Genomic DNA, 22,167 nt, shown 5'->3' with positions numbered 1-22,167 from the left:
TGCCATGGTTTCTCAGTTTGGCGTATAACGTCTGTTGCTCAGTCGCTGAGTTGTGTCCGATCTTTGCCGCCCCATGGATGGCAGCACACCAGGCTTCCCTGTCCTTCACTGTTTCTTGATGTTCAAACTCATGTCCACTGAGTTGGTGATGCTGTCCAACCATCTCGTTCTCTGTCACCCCCTTCTCCTCCTGCCCGTAATATTTCCCAGCATCAGGGTCTTTTCCAGTGAGTCGGCTCTTTGCATCAGGTGGCAAAAGTGTTGGAGCTCCAGCTTCAGCATCAGTCCTTCCAATACATATTCAGGGTTGATTTCCTGTAGGATTGATTGCTTTGATCTCCTTGCTGTCCAAGGAGCTCTCAAGACTCTTCTCCAGCACCACAATTCAAAAGCATCAATTCTTCAGCACTCAGCCTTCTTAAAGGATGGTTCAACTCTCATATCCATATGCATGTCTACTGGAAAAACCAGAGCTTTGACCATATGAACCTTGTTGGCAAAATGCTGTCTTTGCTTTTAATATGCTTTCTAGATTTCTCATAGCTTTCCTTCCAAGGAGCAAGCATCTTTTAACCTCATATTATATAATATATATAATAAGTGCTCATTAAACAATTGATAAATATAGGTATTATTTTTTGTTTTGTTTGTTTTATTTTGATTGCTTCTTTTTGACATACCTATCACTCTTAAATCTATACCATTTTTTCCTTGATGACTGGATGGTTGCAGTATCTTTCTAACTGGCCTCCCTACTTCTAGACTCTCCCCATTCCTCTTTAAGTCTGTGTATTATCCCAATTTACATTTCCTTAAAAATACCTGTATTGGTCTTATCCTTCTCTTGGGAGAAACTTCAATAGAATGTTTGCTATCTGTAGTTAAAACCCAGTTTCTTTAGATTGACTTTATAAACCCTCTTCAAGCTTGTACCCAACCTCCTTTTCCATTATTTCTCTCCTGGAATAATCTTTTTTTCCCCCCCTACTACCAATTACATCTCTGCATTTGATTTTTAATGAATTTGATGAAAGTTCTCATTTCTAAGTTTTGCTCATGTCTCTTTCTCTTTGTGGAATAAATGATAATTAATAATGGAATACCTGCCACTTTGCCTACTGAAACTGTAATCCAAGCCCTTCTTTAAGGACCAGCTCAAATGCTACCCAGATTAAAACAAATTCCTTTCTTCTATTTAGTACATGTAATGGGCACTCAATAAGTGCTTGTTGAATTATCTGCTGCTTTTGCCATTTTAAGATTGATGTGTGTGGTTATTTTATCTTATTCATGTAGGCATATAGGGGCATAAGCATTTGTTTTTAATTCCTATCACAGTGCCTTGAAAAATACCTTTACTCAATTAACATTACTAATTTTAACATCTACAATCAATGATTCTACTATAAATTTTGAGAGAGCAATGCATCTGTTATTTTCTTTAATTGTAAGTCTTACAAGTTTGAATCTTCTTTCTAATGCTTCAGGCATATTGTTAGTCCAAAACTATACCTCTCTTTTAACAATAAGCTTGTATTTGGGGATATAATGAAAGAAAAGTTAAGTTGTCTGGAAATAGTACTAATAATATTATTCAGTAAGTGAAGGAAGTGATTGTAGGGAACTAATATCTCAGAAGCAACCAACCACTCTAGAGTTGAGTCAGGAAGTGTCCACAAGGGGGCGTGCCCATCTAGCCATCTAGAGAAATGTGACCAATTCCCACTTCTGTTATGCAGGTAAAAATGCCTGTTTTACAAATGTACTCTTAGAACATGTCTTTTTTTTTCTCTCCCCCTAGGAAAAAGAATGAACCTTCACCACCACAAAAATTCCTACCCATTTTCTAGCACTTGTTTATTTTGGTTGTGTGATTTTCCAAGGAGCGATAGGGGATGGAATGGAAATGGGGATTGCCTTGCAAGCTAAGACGGTCTATGAAGCCTGTGGTTGTGCTCTCCCCCCGCCCCCCACATTGAGAGCATTTTCACTGTACAAGCGTTGTCATCTCTTCTGTGGTCATTTTATGTTTTTTAGTCAAGGAATAGGCAGTGCTCCATTTTCACTGCTTCACCGATTTGTATCACCTAAAACTTTGAGGAACTCACCAGTCAGTGACCTGGAGGAGTGCACAGGCTTGGAGTGGCGTGCCCACCGGAGGTCATGGCCTCTTGGGATCTTTAGTTTTTCTTTGCAGTACCTATTTTACCTTGACTTCATCATTATCACCAGCAAGCATTTATTGAGTACTATTTATACACAGGTTTTCAAGCAGGTTTTAGGGAATAAATTGAGAGGCCCTGACCATTTTATGTGTTCCAGAGGAGTTAAGCAATAAAGGAAACTCATATCAAACTGATTTGGTATGTGGCAGAAGAATGAAATCATCCACAAGAGCTGCAGGGATTAGCAGGATGGAGAAAGTCACTCTAAGCACATGGTAGGCTTTATGAAGAGCTAGAGTTTAAGCTGGGCCTTCCCTGGTGGCTCAGACGGTAAAGAATTTGCCTGCAATGTGGGAGATCCGGGTTCAATCCCTGGGGTGGGAAAATCCCCTGGAGAAAGGAATGGCTGCTCATTCCAGTATTCTTGCCTGGGAAATCCCATGGACAGAGGAGCCTGGCAGGCTACAGTCCATGGGGTTGCAAAGAGCTGGATATGACTGAGTGACTAATACTTTAGTCTTTGGGTCTAATGTCTTGGTTAAAGAGTAGGGCTTACATAACTGTAGAGAGAAAGAGAAATTCCTAAGTTTAGAAGAAGCCTGTGAGTGGATAAGCAGGTTGCACTACAGAGTTTCTGCAGAACAGTGTTTTCAAATCCAAATGCTCACGGGGGCTGGGCAGGTAATGTGAACGTGTGAGACCATCTAGAGAGGCGGCGTGAATAGCAGTACATGATCCAATTTTTGGTATGCAAAAACCAAACTACAGTGCACCAACTTCTGACAAACTTTTCTGGTCAGACCAAACTCTGGTTTTGGCAGTCTGTAATCCCCCATGGGGGCACGGCAGTTGAAAGGATTCAGATGTTCACAGAATTTGGCAAAGTGAAATAGGCCATGGAGGAAATAAGTCCAAAGCCAGAGTCCTCCCGAACATCCATTTGCACTGACTGTACTTGGACCCAAATGAGGAGAATATTTTGAAATATAACGCGGCTATTTGCGTTAAACATAGGCTTTGAAGTGTTGGAAGTCTCTGAAAACATCATTGGAGTTAATTTGAATGGTTTTAGAATTTCTGAGATTTAGTACTATCATAATTAGTTTAGATTGTATTTTATATTCTAAACTATACTTAACTCCTTCTTATTCTTTGTAATTCTTTGATTTATCTCTAATTTCTAATAAGATTTTAATCTATTGAGGAACAAAAGGAAAATAAGTATATGGGCATTTCTGCTCCCCTTTTGCTTTTTAATATGCTGATCTTTAGTTGTTATGTATTTATCATTTTAAATAACAATTTCTATTTTTGTGAGTATACTCATAATTATATGGTCAAATGAATACTGCTGTACTTAAAAAAATTTCACATCACATGAAGTAACTTGTTACTTTGTTACTAAAGTCAGTGTCAAATATTGTTCTAAAGTCTGAAGAGGGTGGAATTTAAATCCAGATTAAATGACCCATCCCAATTGTCATGGTGTTTCATTGGCAGGAATAGACTCCAGATTGTCCAAGTTACCTTTGAGTCCTTTATCTGTTATTCCCCACTGCTTTAAGAGTCAGTTCAAAGGCCAGTGGAGTGCTGGTATTTAAAAGAAAAAGTGTAATTTTATCCAGAGAAGGTACATGTAAGTCTGAAATGAAAGCGAGACCAGAAGTCCAGACCACGACCAGGTGTTCCTGGAAAGAGCCAAATTGGACAACTAAATTGAAAAAGGTTGCCTGCTCTTATTAAAGAGACTTTGTTGCTGTCTATTTAATTAGCAAAGTCTTAGCTCATTTATTTACGTGTTTTTAATCTGCCCAGGTAATGACATTCATAGCCTATTAGTGTGTGTGCTGGTAGCATGGTGCACCATCTCTGTGGTTGAAGTCCTTTCGTATATGTGCCTCTCGGAGGTGAAACTGCCAAATAATCTTGATTTCCTCCTCCCTTGAACTTGTTTCCCAGACAGCAATCATTGAGTTTAAGACAGTGAAGGATGACCAGCTCTCCAGTAGAAAAAGTAAAAGCTAAAATACTTAAAGCTAAAATATTGTATGAATACTAATTATTTAGAGCTTTTAGGAAAGCAATCTGGAATTAAAGAAACCGAATTGGTTAGTCAAACGCGAGGAGTGTGATCCAGATGGTTGATCTAGGGGATGAGAAGGCGGTAAAGAAGTGTTACCGGAAGAAAACATCGAATGGTGGGGTGTGTGTCCAATATAAAGACATATCATCTCTTTGTGGATAAAGTGAGAGGCTTCGTGTTTCATGGGAAAAGCCTTAGAAGTTTGTTTTGAACACTGGACCACAGAGCATGCACAGCCTCCTGAAATAAAGATCACTTCCACATTGTGAGAAACGACTCTGGGCTTCAGTTTGGTTATTATGGGACCAGTGAAAGATTTCTCAGCAGTTGTTAAGGATGTGCTCTTGGGACAAAACTCATTTAGGAATGATGTGCAAAAGCATTATATTTAGGGAAGATTGAAATATGAAATAATCAGAGGAATACGAGAAGTTAGAGGAAAACTGCTTTGGAGAGGCTGAGCCTGGATCATGCATAAAAACAGCAAAAGGCAGTTTCAGAGGACAGAAAGTTTGACTTATTAATGAGGTACAATTAAAAAGTGTCATGACACTTGGTTTGTTGCTGCCTATAGGTGGATGAGGGGCAAGACAAGCCGCAGAGGAGCCTAGAAGAAGCCAGTGTATAAAGAGGCTTCCAGAGAGGGGAGAGCTGCTAGGCTTAGGTTGTGCTCTCAGGGCCAGGGCCCCTGTGTGTTTAGGAGGTGATTGAGAAGACCTCTTCTGGGGTTTTCGAGACCTTGGGACTTGGAGAAGGGTGGTATTTCTCTGTGGGGCAGGGATAGGGGATGCAGAGTGAGTCAGGAACGCCACCTCTACCATGACATCTGATAGTGTCTTCTGTTACTGCCAAGAGCCAAGCCTCCCCCCGGAGGAGAAGGCGGGAGGCTTGAGCCCTGCTGAGCTTTGGTGCCTGGAGAAAATCATTGCCTGTTCAATTTCATTCATTCAGTTTGTCCATTCGACAAGTTGTTCAGTCACAGACTGATTTTGCCCTTCTTTCTTCTGTTTATTTATTTTATTGCCTTTTTGGATCTTTTCATTTGGTGTTCATTCCTCTTTCATTGATTTTTCATCTTCTGTTTTTTCTCCTTGTGTTTTTCTTGTTCCCTTTCTAACTTATTTAGTTGGGCACTTAGCTTACTATTTTGTTTCTTTTGTAATATCAATACTTTGGGTATTAATTTCCCTCTCAGTACCACTTTTATTTCATCTCTCACAAGTTTTAAAATGCAGTGTTTTATATGTCTATTTCTTTTTGGTCATGTAGCTTGTGAGAGATCTTAGTTCCCTGACCAGGGATTGAACCTGCGCTCTTGGCAGTGAAAGTACAGAGTCCTAACCCCTGGACTTCCAGGGAATTCTCTTTAATGTAGTATTTTTAATTATTACTGGTTATTTTGTATTTTTGTTTATATTTAGATTTATTTGATCCATAAGTTATTTAGCAGTGCTTTTTTCTTTTTAAAAAATTTTTATTTACCTTTACTGATTCCTAACTTAATTGTATTGTAGTCAGAGAGTGTTTTCTGTTTGATGTTGTTTCTTGAAATTTGCTGTGATTTAGTTTATGGATTAATGTGTGGTCAATGTTTAAAAATACTTACTTGTGTTTGAAAACAATGCTTTCTCTCTAATTGGAGCAAAATTCCGTGAATGCCTTTTAATGTGCTATTCAGACCTTTTCTTTTTTAAAAATTGTATTTATTTATTTATGGCTGTGCTGTGTCTTCGCGGCTGCACGTGGGCTTTCTCTAGTTGCCACGAGCAGGGGCTATTCTGCCTCATGGTGCATGGGCCCCTCATTGCAATGGTTCCTCTTGTTGCAGAGCCTGGGCTCTAGAGCGCGAGCTCAGGAGTTGCGGCTTGCAGGCGCTAGAGTGTGGTCTCAGAAGTAGTGTCAGACTGACTTAGTTCCATGGCGTGTGAAATCTTCCTGGACCAGGTATTGAACTCGTGCGTTGGCCAGTGGATTCCTATCCACTGTTCTACCAGGGAAGTCCCCAGATCTTTTATTTCTTACTGAATTTTTGTTTGTTTGTTTGCTTTAAGTCATTTTCCTTATTCATGGGTAAGAAAAATGTGTTAAACTATCTCGTTATGTTGCTCTGTTTTTGCTTTATGTACATTTGAGGCTATTTTTCATTTTAGGTACATACAGATTTAGAATTACTATATCGCCCTGGCTTATCTAAACTTTCAGTATTTACCATGTAGACATCCTTTAGTCCTATTAACCTTTTGTCTTAAAATTGGTATTCTTGATGTTAATTAGTTCCATTGTTTGGGTTGGTCCCACTGGGTATCTCTTTTCTTTCCCTTGTCCTTTTGCTCTCAGCTTTTTCACGTCCTTGTTTTTCAGGTGTATTTGTGATAACATAGCCAGATTTTAAACCCCATCTTGATCATCTAATAACGCTCTTTTTTTTTTTTTTTTTTAAATAATTGTGCTTCCTTTTTTGGCTGTGCTGGGTCTTCACTGCCACTCGAGCTTCTCTCTAGCTGTGGAGAGCAGGGCTGCTCTTTAGCTGTGGCTTGCAGGCTTCCCGTTGCAGCTCCTCCCCTGGCTGCGGGTTTCGGTAGCTGCAGCTCCCAGGCTCTAGAATGCAGGCTCAGTAGTTGTGGCACATGGACTTAGTTGCTCCTTGGAATGTAAGGTCTTCCTGGACCAGGAATTGAACCCAGGTCTCCTGCATTGACAGGCAGATTCTTTACCATTGAGCCACCAAGGAAGCGCAATAATACACTATTATTATTTTTGAAGACAATATTAATTTTGATTTACATGCATGTTTGCCATTGTATTTGCTTGCTCATTCCTTGTTTCATTCCCGAGTGTCCTTTTCCTTCTTGGATTATTGTCTTAGTCCTTTCAGACTGCTATAACAACAAAATACAAGAGACCAGATGGCTTACAAACAATAGGAATGTATTTATCACAGTTCTGGAGGCTGGGAAGTCCAACTTCAAGGCATAGGCAGATGTGATATCTGATGAGGACCTCCTTCCTAGATGGCCATCTTTTTGCTATAGCCTTACATGCCAGAAGGGGCATGGAAACTTCTTGGGCTTCTTCTACAATGGCATATCTCATTCATGCAGGCTCTGCCTTCATGACCTATTCATTTTTTGATGCCCTACCTCCATTACCATCACTGTGGGGGTTAGGATTGCAATAGGTGAAACTTTGGAAGGGCACATTTAGATCACAGCAGTTATTTTCCTTTTTCTTAAAAGTATATTATTCATTTGTTTATTTGTTCATCCATTCAACAAATATATTTTGAGTACTTAAGAGGTGTCAAGTCCTTTTCTGGGTGCTTCGCTTATGCTAGTGAGTAACACATACAAAGATTACTGCCTTTGTGGAGCTTCTAGTCTTTTGGAGGAGTTTGGCTCACTCCAGTGTTCTTGCCTGGGAAATCCCATGGACAGAGGAGCCTGGCAGGCTACAGCTCACGGGGTCACACACAGTCAGACACAACTGAGCGACTAACAGTTTCAGTTTTTCAGTTTGGGGTGAATACTTAGGGGTATAGTTGCTGAGTCATAGCTAGGTGTGTATATTTAATTTAGAGTTAAATTTTTTTGAATTAGAATTTTAAAATTGTGATTAATATTTATTCCAGAAACACAAGAAGCCAAACTAGATATATTCATCATTATATTTTTAAACTGATTTTAAGTCATTGAGATGTATTCTGTCAGTATTTTGATCAAATGAACGAATTTAATAATCTAGTTAATATTATTTTAAAGAACTTATCAGAATTATCATCTTTATTAAATTCCTCAATTTTGATTTCAACTCCAGTATATCTTAGGTTGCTATTCTTAACCAGTCGTTCATTATGAGTTCAAATTAAATACTATTAATTAAACAGCATATGAATAAGAATAAAAATGTTTTAAAGCTTTGTAAAGCATCCATTGTGGCTTCCCAGATGGCTCGGTGGTAAAGAACCCACCTGCTGCCAATGCTGGAGATGTGGGTTTGATCCCTGGGTCAGGAAGATCCCCTGGAGAAGGAAATGGCAACTCCCTCCCCTGTTCTTGCCTGGGAGAGCCCATGGACAGAAGAGCCTGGTGGGCTACAGTCCATGGTGTTCACAAAGAGTTGGACACAACTTAGCGACTAAACAACAACAGCAGCAACAACAATGCTTCCATTGTAGTTCAGTTGTATAATAATCTAAGTCATGAGTATGTTCATCTGATCTCTACCATCGCTTACACATGCTCATTCAACATGTACACTGAGGCTCCCAAATGGTTCCACTTTGAAGAAAACAATCCCATAGTATGTTATGTGTAAGATTATTAAAAAACAAAACAAAACACTGAGATTAAAACCAATGCATTTTCCACCTTTAATGTTGCAGCCCCAGAACTCTGTATAGGAGTTCTGCCAGTTGGAAAACATTGTCCTTTGCTACTTTTGAGAGACCGGAATTTTTAGGTAATCCTCTGGAACTTTGTTATGATATGAATTTATAGTTAAAGCTGTAATTCAGATATATTAAAGCCCCTTAAAAGCACGGTTAACACACTTTATTTTTGTTTTGAACTGAAAATGTTTCTGTTTACTTTTGGTGAATGATTTAGGGAATTAATAGCAAAGATTTTTACAAAATAAACTTTTTTCTCTGTTGTAGATATGTTTGGCACTAATCTGTGTAGTGCTGCAAAGATTTTAATGTATATTTATTAAGCAAAGAATAAAAGATTATTTAAAAACAGACATCTTGACCATAGCTTTACAGAAACATCGTTTTTAGTATTGGACATCAGAAGCGGGATTTTCTGAAGAAAGAAGAGAAAAGTCATTGGGTATTCTTATATCCAAATTTTCCTTGGTTTCAGCCAAGCCAGACACATGAAAGCAGATAATTCTGGCTAAGTTCTCCTTCTTTTATACACACAGCTGATACACTCTGAGCCCTCAGAGGCCCCACTACTGCAGGGGACTGGCTTTAGGAGCCAAATGTGGAGCCCGGTCTAGGTTTCCCGGACCCAGATCTATCATGGCATCTTCAGGATGCTTGAAGGTGGGGAAGCTTTCTGTTGCACTTACTGTGCTGTCATGGAAGGTGTTAAGTCAGCTGTGTTTCTCAAGTGGAAGCTCAGGCCAATTATAATGCTACTCAGCAGCCTAACAAGTCTTGGGAAGACTTGCTATCTTAAAAATAAAATGTATTTCTGTATTTATTATTATATTAGGATAATCTCACCATACATCAGGTTCAGGATGTGCTTTTACACTCGAGATATTATTCTTGTATTTTATCTATTTGATACTTGAGTAATTCTGTACAGAAGAAGCCCTGGAGGAGGAAATGGCCACTCACTCCAGTATTCATGGGATTCTGTCCGAGAACCCCATGGACAGGGGAGCTTGGTAGGCTATGTTCCATAGGGTCACACAGAGTCGGACGTGACTGAAGCGGCTTAGCATGCACTCACTCATGCATATACAGAAGAAAGACCACATTAATGAGATACGTAACTGATAGATGATGTCTCTTGGCAGGTTTCAGAGTTAGTGCAGATTAGAGACTTAATTTTCACGTGGAAAGTACCTACACTTTGTTCTAAGGGATTTATTAGTTTATATGTGTTACTTTATTTAATTCTTACAATAACTATGTAATAGCCATCTCCAATTTGGAGTGAGAAAAATGAAAACTTTTGACATTAAGTTCAACAGAGATGACTAGATCATTAGTTAATTGTAGAAAGTTTTATTTGTCTTTTCCATGACACATGGAATCTGTATGTCAACTTTATACGCATGTGTTTAATCTGACAAGAACTATAATTTATGCCATTGCTTTTTAATAACAATTTTATCAAAAAATTAATGCAACTAGCATATTTCAGTCAAGGACATTAGGTCTGTGTGTATCTATGTGGTGCATATACTTCTAAGTATTTATGGAGTGTAAGAGTATAATAGTAGCTCTATATAATAACAGTCATTGTATATTTTTTAAACTTTCTAAGATTTCTTTTCTATATACACGAGCTCGGTGAAATTATTATAGCCAAAATACCACTGTTTGTCTTTCATTCAATTTACCTGCACTTCGTAAAAATGCTTAAATATTACTTCATCATCTTTCAGTTTCCATTTCAGTATTTGAAATCTATAAACTAATTCTTGAATATTTTATGAAGTAATTCTGATTTTTGCAGGTGTTGCTAGCCATTAGGAATATTTAGCTTAATTTGGAACAGAATTCTCTATCTTTTGCTTGCTTTTTCATTTTTGAAAAACAGGTTATAGTAAATCCATCTATGTATAATCCTTCCATGTCTTTGTACAGTAAGGTTCAAAGGGATGAAAGTTAAAGTCACGATATCCTGATCGAAATGCAGAGAATTGTTTTTACAGATAATTCATATCGTTGTGTATATGTTATGTGTCCCCTCAGTAAAATTCTGTTTTATGGAATGTTTGAGTAGGATCAGCAGTCACAGTTAATAAAAAAGGACTAATAAAGAATACCCTTTCCTGACTTTGTTGTTGCTGTTTTTGAGGAAGGTTATTCTACAGTGCCTTTTTATTTGTATGAGAGTAGTCTGTTTCTAAAAGAAGCAGTAAGATTGCTAAGATCATGTTTTAAAATACTTTGTGGTATGGTCATGGTGGTATGGTCATGGTGGTATGGTCATGGTGGTATGCTGCCAATTGGTAGTGGAACAAGAGGGAGCTTAAATCTTTTATGCTGACATAATGTTGGTCTTAGGTGGTTTAAGTCTCTCCTTCGGCAGATTTGTGCCTGTAAAATTATTTGCCTTAGAATGAGTAGAGCAGACATTTGGCTGATCATGACCTATGGGATAGTATCAGACCTTGTTTCTCAAAAGTAGAGTCCATGGACAGAAGTCTCTTTGAACATGGGGTTGTCCCTGACTCTGATACAGACTTGGGGGTATGGGTGAGGATGGGGTTCTCAGGTTCTAGGGCACCAGTGACCTAGACTTTAAAAATATATACCACCATGACCACAATGAACCTAAAGACCTATAACAGCCCTCCTTTAGTATACTAAAAAGGTAATTTTTCATGAAATTTCCTTCCCACTCCCTTTACTTCTGATTTTTATCCAGCAGTGTAAAGTTGGTCTGCCTTGCACAGGTGACCCAGAAATCTTCGAGGCAAGAGACAGCTGCTCATGGTCAATATGTGTGAAATGCCTTAAGTGTGTGAGGCCTGGAACAAGACCCAGGAACACAAAGATGGCTCCCAGGAACGTGCAGTTTTCTGCCATATGAGTGGCAACCATATTATTAACATAGCAGAGAAGGGGGTTTGCCATCAAGTGTCTCACAAGGAAGAAATTTTAAAGAAAACTGTAGCATGGTCTAGTTCAAGACTGAACGTCACTCTCTCCATTTATTGTGGTGAATATATTACTTTTAGAAATTTTTGCATAGTATTAAAGAAATACAAATAAGAACATTTATAAGTTCACTTATACCGTAGATCTTTTCCTTTCCAGATTCTCAGTCGTGAACTGAATTCTTGAGATTAAGGTGATACAGTGATATATTACAATTTATACTGTTGTTTTCTTCCTCCCTTTGAAAGGCATGTTAGGCTTCTTATTAGAGAAAAGCAAGCAGACACTCTTGGCTCAGGATCTTTCACTGGAAAATAAGTTTTGACTTGAACCGGATTTAAGCGTCAGCTTGACAATAGATAGGCAATTGCCGAATGCTCCAGCTAAGGATAAGCTCAGCTTTCGCTGTGTCATGACTGTCCTTGAAGTGTTGTGCGGTTGGGTCGCTGCTGTGCACCGTGCTCAGTGAACGCTCTGGCCCTTTGCTCCACAGGAGAACGACTCGGGCCCTTTGGACACAGTGGGCGCTGTGGTTGTGGACCACGAAGGGAATGTGGCTGCCGCCGTTTCTAGTGGAGGCTTGGCCTTGAAACATCCGGGGAGAGTTGGGCAGGTAAGGAACACTGAGGTGTTTAAACTAGCCTCACAAGTTGAACGTAGAATTTGCTAGCTCACAAGTTTTTGAACCAGTAGAGACATTTCTTTTTTTGTCTTTAGAAAAAACAAATGGTATTGTTCTTAACACTTAGGTAGTATGAATCATCAGCTGCCTGTTTAGGATCTTTTCTAAAATGAAAACCCACCTCAGAATACTAGGGTTCTTACTGATCTTTATAACCAAACAGACATAATTGTGTGTTGAACTACTTTCAGTAGGCTGGGTACTGGCCTGGGTATTTATCAGATATGTAATAAATGCACTGAGTCCCATGTTCATTCTTTGTAAATGTCATTCTCTGTAGAAGTGAGCACCCGACTGTATGACTGCTTGCTTTTCAGGTGGGAAAATGGTTTCAGAGTTGCATTTTATATTTCCTCTATTCAAGGAACAGTAGCATTTTGACTCTAATCCTTTCTCTGATTAAGCATTTCAGCGGTTTTATAGACTAACTGGTATTTCAAGTCACCAACACATGATACTACTCACGAAATCGAGGTATGAGGGAGGCTGAATTTATGTGCAACTGGCTTTTTGCGAGCTCACTTGTACATCTTCTTCACCCCCAACTCCCCATCTCCAGCCTTTAGCACTAAATTAAGAATGAAATTTAACAATCCATTTGATCTAATAATCTTTCTGAGTGTATACCAACTTGGCACATTACTTACTGGCTTAACAAATATTTGTTGAGTGAACAAACAAATTGGATGCCCTCAGAGTCTGTTGGCTTCCCAAGTGGCGCTAGTGGTAAAGAACCTGCCTGCCAATGCAGGAGATGCAAGAGATGCGGGTTTGATCCCTGGGTCAGGAAGGTCTCTTGGAGGAGAAAATGGCAACCCACTCCTGTATTCTTGCCTGGAGAATGCCATGGACAGAGGAGCCTGGCAGGCTGCAGACCATGGCATTGCAAAGAGTTGAACACGACTGAGTACACAGCACAGCAAGGCAGCACGGCACAGAGTCTGTTAAAGTGTCACAGTTGCGTGAGGCGTGTGTGAGCTTAGTACCGAGATCTCACGTTGCCTCTGGAGCGCTGCTTGGCATGCCCTTTGTGCTTTGTATCTTGTGTTTGAAGAAGAGTCCACGTCACAGTTGCTTTGGACGCGGTGGGTAGTGAGTGCTCAGAGCAGGGTGATCTGATTCATGGAGGACATCTTTGCAAAGCCCCTGGTGACATTCTGTGACCTGCCCTTTATGGCGGACAAACCACTCATAGTGCTATGGTGGGAAGGGGAGGGAAGAATAATTAATTTTGTGCTACTCTTTGCCTGCCATGCAAGGGGATTTATGGAACATGATTACTCAACATGTGTAAACGCTTTGAACTCAGTATAAAAAGTCTTTGTCTGGTCATGGTATTTTTCCACATAATAAAGTCTTGTGTATTTGTCAAGTTTGGAATAGGAAAACCAAGCTTGGCATATCAGATCTGGATGCCTTGGTAGAGAAAGAGAGAGAAAAGCCAGCAAAGCCGCCTTCATCGCATTGCCATTCCCATGACTTTTTCACTGGTTTTTGTTTGTTTTGGTTAGCAAAATAGCAACAAGAGAACCAAGGATAGTTCTGGACTGTGTTAGCAGGACATTACACCCAGCAATCTTGAAGCTATTCTGCTGCACTGCACATGGAGTTGTCTTGGAAAAAGAAATACTGTAAAGCTTACACGTACATATTTGAAAACTGCTAAGAGAGTAAATCTTAAAAGTTCTCATCACAAGAAAAACAGTTCTGCGACTGTGTATGCTGACAGAAGTTAACGGATGTTAACTGATCATTTTGCATTCTATGCAAATATTGAATTATTAGTCTGTTTACCCGAAACTAATAAAATATGTGTCAGTTGTACCTCAGTTTAAAAAAAAAGCTTACATATTAATTTGCCCCACGTGACTGGTTTATGAATGTACAGTTTGTGAAGGCTGAAAAATCAGGAAATGGTGTGAAGGAGAGGGTAAAGTTGCTTACATGGAAAGCAGTTGCTTAATCGGGTTATATTGCTCAGATGGAAGAGAGGCAACAAGCCTGGAAACGTGGAAGCATCATATGAGAGGTAGAGGGCTGTCCTTCTTAACAAGCAGAATAGAATGAAACAATACATAAGCAAACTGTCTTTGAAAAGCAAAGACTCATATTTTTTAAAATGTGCTAAAACTAGGTATTCCTATATACATTTTAAATGCACAAAAAGCTATTAAATTTTAGCATATTACACATTTTACCCTGCTATAGATATAACAGTTCAGATGCTAAAGTGGCAATTTGAAAGAAAACTTCATTTGCTTCCTTCAGTTCAGTTCAGTTCAGTTGCTCAGTCGTGTCCGACTCTTCGCGACCCCATGAATCGCAGCACGCCAGGCCTCCCTGTCTATCACCAACTCCCGGAGTTCACTCAGACTCACGTCCATCGAGTCGGTGATGCCATCCAACCGTCTCATCCTCTGTCGTCCCTTTCTCCTCCTGCCCCCAATCCCTCCCAGCATCAGAGTCTTTTCCAATGAGTCAACTCTTCGCATGAGGTGGCCAAAGTACTGGAGTTTCAGCTTTAGCATCATTCCTTCCGAAGCTTATACTAATTAGAATTTACAAATGTGACATGAAAAAGGAATTATTATGTTCTACTGTCCTCCAAACCCTACCTGACCCACATGAAAACAGGCGGTTGAGTTTAGGGGTTGAGTGTGGATTTGGGATTTTGGTAAACTTTATTCTAACCTCACCTCCCCACTTACCAGTCCCCTCACGTGGACAGGTTACTCAACGCCTGAAGTTCTATTTTCCACAATTGTAAAATGGGGATAAATAGCTACCTCAGAAAGTTCTAGAAGATTAAATGATACCATGCATTTCAGTCGCTTATCATAGTCCCTCCTAGTAACGTGGCAGTTGCTATTTATTAATTGCTGGCTGTGTGGAGCAAGAGTGTTAATTCCCGTGATCCTACAACACTGTGAAGTGCATGTTACTATATCCTTATTTTATAAAAAAGGAAACAAAGACCCAGAGAAGAGTAAATGATAATTATACTATCATCATTTGCATGACCTACTTTTACTGCACGACAGTAGCTTTGATAACATTTTACTACTAAAAAGAAGGAAGCTTTTTGTTTTTAAAGGTCTGCTTAAGTTCGTTGTGTTTTATCTAACAGAGTGGATAGGAGAGGGACAGTCTCTGATTCTTTTTTCTTACCTGTCACTATCTCAGCCCAGCCTGTTTCAGAAAATGAAGAAGGAAGACAACTTTAGGTCATGAAATTGAGGAGAGATAGCATAAAGGAAATTTGCTGAGAAAGGAGACCAAGAGTAAGATAAACATTCTTTTCATGACCTCCACTGGGCTTCCAAGGAGTGTCCTTGTGGTCTTACTTACTACTTTTTGGGTGCAGAACTCCAGGTCAAGATAGTTGTGAGAAATGGAAAGGGGACCGATATCCAGGGTTTTCAGTGAAGGAAGGTTGGACCCTTTCACTGAGGCCGCATGTTCTCTGAGGCCCTGGCTGACCCAGCACCCATCCTAGGTGGGACCGGTTGAATGGCTTTAGCCCACAGGTTTGCCAGTTTTTCCTGAAATCTATGAGCTGAATCACTTCTGAAGGACTTTCAGTTGCCACCCTCACCCAGCTGTCTTGTTTATTTTAGAAGCATGGTGTTTTCACAGGCAGTAATAGATTTCCTACTGTCTGCCATATTAGGGGTGTTGCATTCAGTTCTTGTTTCTGCTTTTAAGAGAGGTCTTCTCAGTGACAGCGACGGGTGACAACTGGATCACACGAACATGGTCAGATTTCATCTCCCTTATTCTGGACTTAGGGTCATTTCTCAAGGAGGGTCATTAGGGAAGTGGAGTGGGCGTGTGCATCTCAACCTCTTGGGGAACAGTTCACAGATTCCCTGGTGGCTCACCTGGTAAAGAATCCGCCTGCAATGCAGCAGACCTGGGTTTGATCCCTGGGTTGGGAAGATCCCCTGGAGACGGGAACTGCTACCCACTCCAGTATTCTGGCCTGGAGAATTCCATGGACTATACAGTCAATGGGGTCACGTAGAGTTAGAGATGACTGAGAGACTTTCACTTTTCACAGATTCTTTGAGAGAGAAAAGAGGAATCAGGGCATTAGAAAAGCCAAATTTGGAGAACTCTTAGGGGGAGGTTAAAGTATTTCTCGAGAGTAGACCCAGGATTGGTGGGTGGAAGTTACAAGAAGGTGGATATTCCTTAAAGCAATCGAAGGAAGAACTGCCCACCAATGAAAAGGGTCCGAAATGGGTATATTTTCCCACATGAAGTGGTGAAGTTCTTGGTATCAGAACTGCCTGGACTGTTTCCTGAAAACCCCTGTTCTATGCAGAATATTGGAACAAATTAATTCTGAAGTCCTTGTAAAAGGAATAAACCATCATAGAAAATTGAAATCTGTCTGGTTACCATTCTCTGTCTTAGCTTCCACTCCTCCCAAATAAGTTCCTAGAATATAGCAGTGCTATTTTTGTGGGAGTACCTTTTTCCTTCATCAGTTCACCGAGAATACTGAATATATTGTTGTAGAATTTTTTTTTTAACACTGAATGTTTCAGAGTTTTTCTGTAATGGTTCTTAAAACTCAGTGTTTTGGAGTTTTTTTTCTGTAATAGTTCTTAAGTATCTTTTTTTTTTTTTCTAATTCTTTTTTTTCTAACCTTTGCAGTAAATTCCACATGTTGCTGTGCCAATGTTTATTTAGCCATTTCTTTACCGCTAATATTTTGCTCTTATCAAACAGGTGATCATAAACATTCTTGACCACGCCTCCTTGTATTTCTCTGCAATAACCATCTAAGGGTTTTTTGAATTCTGCTTCTAAGGAATGGAAAAGTCAGCAATTGTGATTCCCCTTGCAAAGGCAGAGAAATCATAGTAGATATTGAAGAGGGGAATCCAGACATTCTGGGTGGCACACCTGCAAACGAAATGGGAATGATTATCACACACTTTATAAAAACACAGTCGTGTTTTGTGTTCCTGGTGGTTTCAGACACAGAAAGTTGTTCTGCCACCTCACAGAGCGATTAGCTTGAGGAGGCCTTTTTGTCGCCTCTCTTTCTGTCTGCCAGAATCTAGAGCAGTGGCGAGCATATACTGGGCCCTTTGGTGCATAACAGTTGGATTTCCTCTTGTTCTCTCCTGAAGGAGGAGGAAAAAGGCACTAAAGCCTGAAGCAGGGTTTACTGGAGGGTGGCAGGGGGACCACCTGAATTCCAGGCCTGGTTAACAATGCTGATTCCCGGGACAGCCTCCAGACCATCAGGAATATAGCTGGGGACCCACGGTTATTAAGCTCCCCAAGTAATCTGACTGACACACACCTAGTTTGAGAGGTTATTTCAAGGGTCCAGAAGAGCCACACCCAACAAGCCTACAGCAGAGGGAAGATTTTTTTCCGGGAAGGAAGAAGTTACTGTTGATAAGATTAAGAATTTTTTTTTTCTCTTTTCTGAAAATTTTAGATTAATCCTTAGCTGGAAATGGTTTTGATAGTGTTAGGACCATTGTCTGGGTAGGTCTTACTCAACCTCTGGTTATCACGCGTGTGCTATACATCATTATTAGATGAGGCTTTATTAGATGGGTATAATTTCTGGCTTCTGTTGAAAGCTAGCAATTATGTATAATGTTCTTAAAATGCTGTATTTATATTTATCTACCTTTTTTTCCCCCAGGCTGCTCTTTATGGATGTGGCTGCTGGGCTGAAAATACTGGAGCTCATAATCCCTACTCCACAGCTGTGAGTACCTCAGGTATTTGCTGCTTTCATGACCATTTTTCATTACTTCAACCTCGTAGGTCATTTATTGATTGAAAACAGCGTTTTTATGTAAACACAAAGTCTGTGCTAAGACACCTCATGGATCAGAACTTTGATGCTTGAAAGATCTTCGATACTTGGGAATGTTTTAGAATTGTTTCACAGTGTAAATGGTTTGCCAACATTTTCAATACAACTTTGGGGTTAACTAAAATTTAATTATATTTTTAATGGATTTTTTTCCCTCTAATGACTCATGATAGTGCCAAATTTGGGCCAACATGATATAAAAGTAGCAAGGCATTGAAAAGACTAAGATGTCATTTCTTGAGTAAAATGTTGACATAAATCTTACAAGGTGTATTTCAAAATGTATATCATGGCATATACTTTTGATAAAATGTAGCTCCTCTTTTTGTATTTGTATTAGAAGAGTCTTTATCATTCAGAAATGTGTGTGTTTGTGTGTGTGTGTGTGTGTGTGTCTCGGTAGAGTGGATTTGGGTGGGCAGAATGGTTGTTGTCTAAATCCAGGTTTTCATATGCTTGTGCCAGATGTACTTGAAGCTCATGATGTGGCTGACATGTGCGGCTGACAGAATAATATTGGTTCACCTGCTTTGCTGTGTCATCTCTCAAGTCCGAATCCTAGGGCTTTGTGCTGGATGTCCTCAGGCTTTCTTGGGAAGGTGGGTGGGTATGGCTGCCCTTCCTTCTTTTCTCTCTCTGGTTTCTTCCGCATTGTTTTCTGCCCCGCCACACTGCCCAGCCGCCCAGTCCAGTCGCCCTCCTCTCTTACTTACTCCTGCCTCTCTGGGGTCTCTACTACTAGTGTATATCCTGGACCTCTCCTGGTTTGTCCCACTCCCTTGGCCTGCTCCGTCTTCTTCCCACTGCTAGTAGCTCCAGGAGTGGGCCTCTGCCAGCCTTTCCTCGTCTCACTGTGGGCTTCCTCTCGGTGATCTGATGCTGTCTCAGTGGTTATCTCTTAGAGTGCTGGCTTCCATGTCTGTCCCTACTCTGGACTTCACGCTTGAAGTCCACCTTAGTCCTTTCTGCCTTCCTGTTGGACACATCCCTGTGGGTGTCATGTATGCACATGAGGTTCAGCAGCACAAATAAACACCTTTCTTCCTTATTCCCGCACTGTGGCCACCTTTCTCCTGTGTTCTTTGCCTCTTTTATTGCCATCACTATTTTGGGTCTCCCTGGTGGCTCAGCTGGTAAAGAATCCACCTGCAGTGTGGGAGACCTGGGTCCGATCCCTGGGTTGGGAACATCCCCTAGAGAAGAGAATGGCTACCCACTCCAGTATTCTGGCCTGGAGAATTCCGTGGACTGTGTAGTTCACAGGGTGGCAAAGAGTCGGATGTGACTGAGTGACTTTCACTTTCCGTAACCTATTTAGTCAGACTTGAATTCTTGGCACCGTTCTCAAACTTGTATCTTCTTTCCATTTCTTCTGACCTGACCCTGTTAGTTCAGACCCCTCAACTGCCCACCTGTTGTAGCAGCTTCGTGACCTTGATCCTTTTCTTGCATTGGTGGAAATATTTGATTTTGAGCCACTGAGGTGAAGTCCAAACACAAATTAATGTTGAATCTAAATCATACTAATATTATAGACCAAAAATTGTTTTCTAATTTGAAGAGATGAGCAAAGGTAATCAATCATATGAGTTAATTTTTAGTTTAATATTGCTGGTACATGAAAATCTTTACACATAATACTTAGGAATTAGTATGGCATAATTAATGCATAATTATGTATGCATAATTAAGTATGGCCCATGTCTATGGAAAATTGTGGTCTTTGAATAAATCAAAGTCTAAAACAGGTGATTCATTGTTTCATTTTCATTTTCCTAAAGAAGTATCAGTTGCTATCATGTGTGGTGTTTTTATTTTTGGTCAATATGTAGTTCAGCAAGTTGGTTTGTTGCTTTTTAAATGTTACTCTTATGTCTGCATGTTAGGAGACCTGAATTCTACTTTAAGCTGAAATTCTGAGAGCCTACTTGACTGTGTCACTTTGGGAAAGAAATTCAGTCTCCTTGGGGTTGTCCATCTCCCTTCTTTTTTGAATTGGTGATATGAAAGTTGGAATAGGAGTGTACTTTATGGGTTTGAGTCTATTAAGTAGAATGCAATAAAGGGGTAAGCTTAAACTGTAAAAATAAAGTCTTTCACCCTTCCCCTTGAATATTTCCTTCTTTGTTCATCTCATATCCACTGAAGATAGTTTTATATGATTAAAGATAACTTTAGGTTTCTAGTCTAAGATATCTAGTGTAGATGTTTAGCTTTGATGCCCAGCCTATCATGTTATAGCCTTCTTAAGTTTAAGGACTAAGATCTTAATGACCCAGATAACCATGATGTTGTGGTTATTCATCTAGAGCCAGACATCCTGGAATGCAAAGTCACGTGGGCCTTAGGAAGCATCACTATGAACAAAGCTAGTGGATGTGATGGAATTCCCACTGAGCTATCTCAAATCCTAAAAGATGATGCTGTTAAAGTGCCACACTCAGCATGCTAACAAATTTGGAAAATTCAGCAGTGGCACAGGACTGGAAAAGGTCAGTTTTCATTTCAATCCCAAAAAACAGCAATGCCAAAGAATGTTCAAACTACCACACAATTGCGCTCATTTCACATGCTAGCAAAGTAATGCTTAAAATTCTCCAAGCCAACAGTATGTGAAATAAATATTTCCAAATGTTCAAGGTGAATTTAGAAAAAGAGGAACCAGAGATCAAATTGCCAACATCTGTTGGATCATCAAAAAAGCAAGAGCATTCCAGAAAAACATCTTCTTCTGCTTCATTGACTATGCTACAGCCTTTGACTGTGTGGATCACAACAAACTGTGGAAAATTCTTCAAGAGATGGGAATACCAGACCACCTTACCCCTCCTGAGAAACCTGTGTGTAGGTCAAGAAGCAACAGGTAGAACCAGACATGGAACAATGGGCTGGTTCCAAGTTGGGAAAGGAGTAAGTCAGGCTGTGTATTGTCACTCTACTTATTTAACTTCTATGCAGAGTGCATCATGTGAAATGCCAGGTGATGAAGCACACACTGGAATCAAGATTGCCAGAAGAAATATCAATAATTTCAGATATGCAGATGACACCACCCTTATGGCAGAAAGTGAAGAGGAACTAAAGAGCCTCTTGATGAAAGTGAAAGAGGAGAGTGAAAAAGTTGGCTTAAAACTCAACATTCAAAAAATAAAGATCATGGCATTCAGTCCTGTCACTTCTTGGAAAATAGGTGGGGAAACAATGGAAACAGTGACAGACCTTATTTTTTTGGGCTCCAAAATCACTGCAGATGGTGACTGCAGCCATGAGATTGAACGACATTTGCTCCTTGGAAGAAAAGCTATGACCAACCTAGACAGCATATTAAAAAGCAGAGACATTACTTTGCTAACAAAGGTCTGTTTAGTCAAAGCTATGGTTTTTCCAGTAATCATGTATGGATGTGAGAGTTGGACCATGAAGAAAGCTGAGTGCCGAAGAATTGATGCTTTTGAACTGTTGGAGAAGACTCCTGAGAGACCCTTGGACTACAAGGAGATCAAATCAGTGAGTCCTAAAGGAAATCAGTCCTAAATATTCATTGGAAGGACTGATGCTGAAGTTGAAGCTCCAGTACTTTGGCCACTTGATGCGAAGAGCTGACTCATTAGAAACCCTGATTCTGGGAAAGATTGAAGGCAGGAGGAGAAGGGGATGACTGAGGATGAGATGGTTTAATGGCATCACTGACTCAATGGACATGAGTTTGAGCAAGCTCCAGGGGATGGTGAAGGACAAGGAAGCCTGGAGTGCTGCAGTCAGTGGTCACAAAGAATCAGACACGACTGAGGGACTGAACAACAAGTTGTCAGCCAGCAGAACATGAGGATAATAGAGCAAGTCTCCAGTTCTTTCCATCTGTGATTGCTTCACTCTTACTTCTCCTGGGGCTGTTGCTATGAGGTTGACGATGGAAACACATGGCCGAGTTGGCTGAGTAAGTCAGAAGAAAGGTGGAACACAGAATTTTGCAATTTTTTGGTCAAAAAAAAAAAAAAAAAGGACATATGCCGTAGGCTGTTGCAGAAAATCCAGAGACC

General features: G+C 40.1%; 1 protein-coding gene across 6 annotated transcripts in view; it reads left to right on the top strand.

The window, feature by feature from the left end:
* Nucleotides 1-22,167, top strand: part of TASP1 (taspase 1) — a 315,861-nt gene that overhangs the window by 98,049 nt on the left and 195,645 nt on the right. For 5 of the 6 annotated variants that reach the window (XM_061435626.1, XM_061435627.1, XM_061435623.1 and 2 more), the window contains 2 exons: nucleotides 12,087-12,206; nucleotides 17,951-18,029. In XM_061435626.1, coding sequence (XP_061291610.1) covers nucleotides 12,087-12,206; nucleotides 17,951-18,029 — 199 coding nt within the window. The remainder of the gene's footprint in view (nucleotides 1-12,086; nucleotides 12,207-17,950; nucleotides 18,030-22,167) is intronic. The other variant, XM_061435628.1, reaches the window with a different exon arrangement.

The sequence above is a fragment of the Bos javanicus genome, chromosome 13, assembly GCF_032452875.1.
Source record: "Bos javanicus breed banteng chromosome 13, ARS-OSU_banteng_1.0, whole genome shotgun sequence".
NCBI classification, from domain to species: domain Eukaryota; kingdom Metazoa; phylum Chordata; class Mammalia; order Artiodactyla; family Bovidae; genus Bos; species Bos javanicus.
The sequence above is the reverse complement of the archived record's forward strand: the minus strand, read 5'-3'. Positions and strand labels throughout refer to the sequence as shown.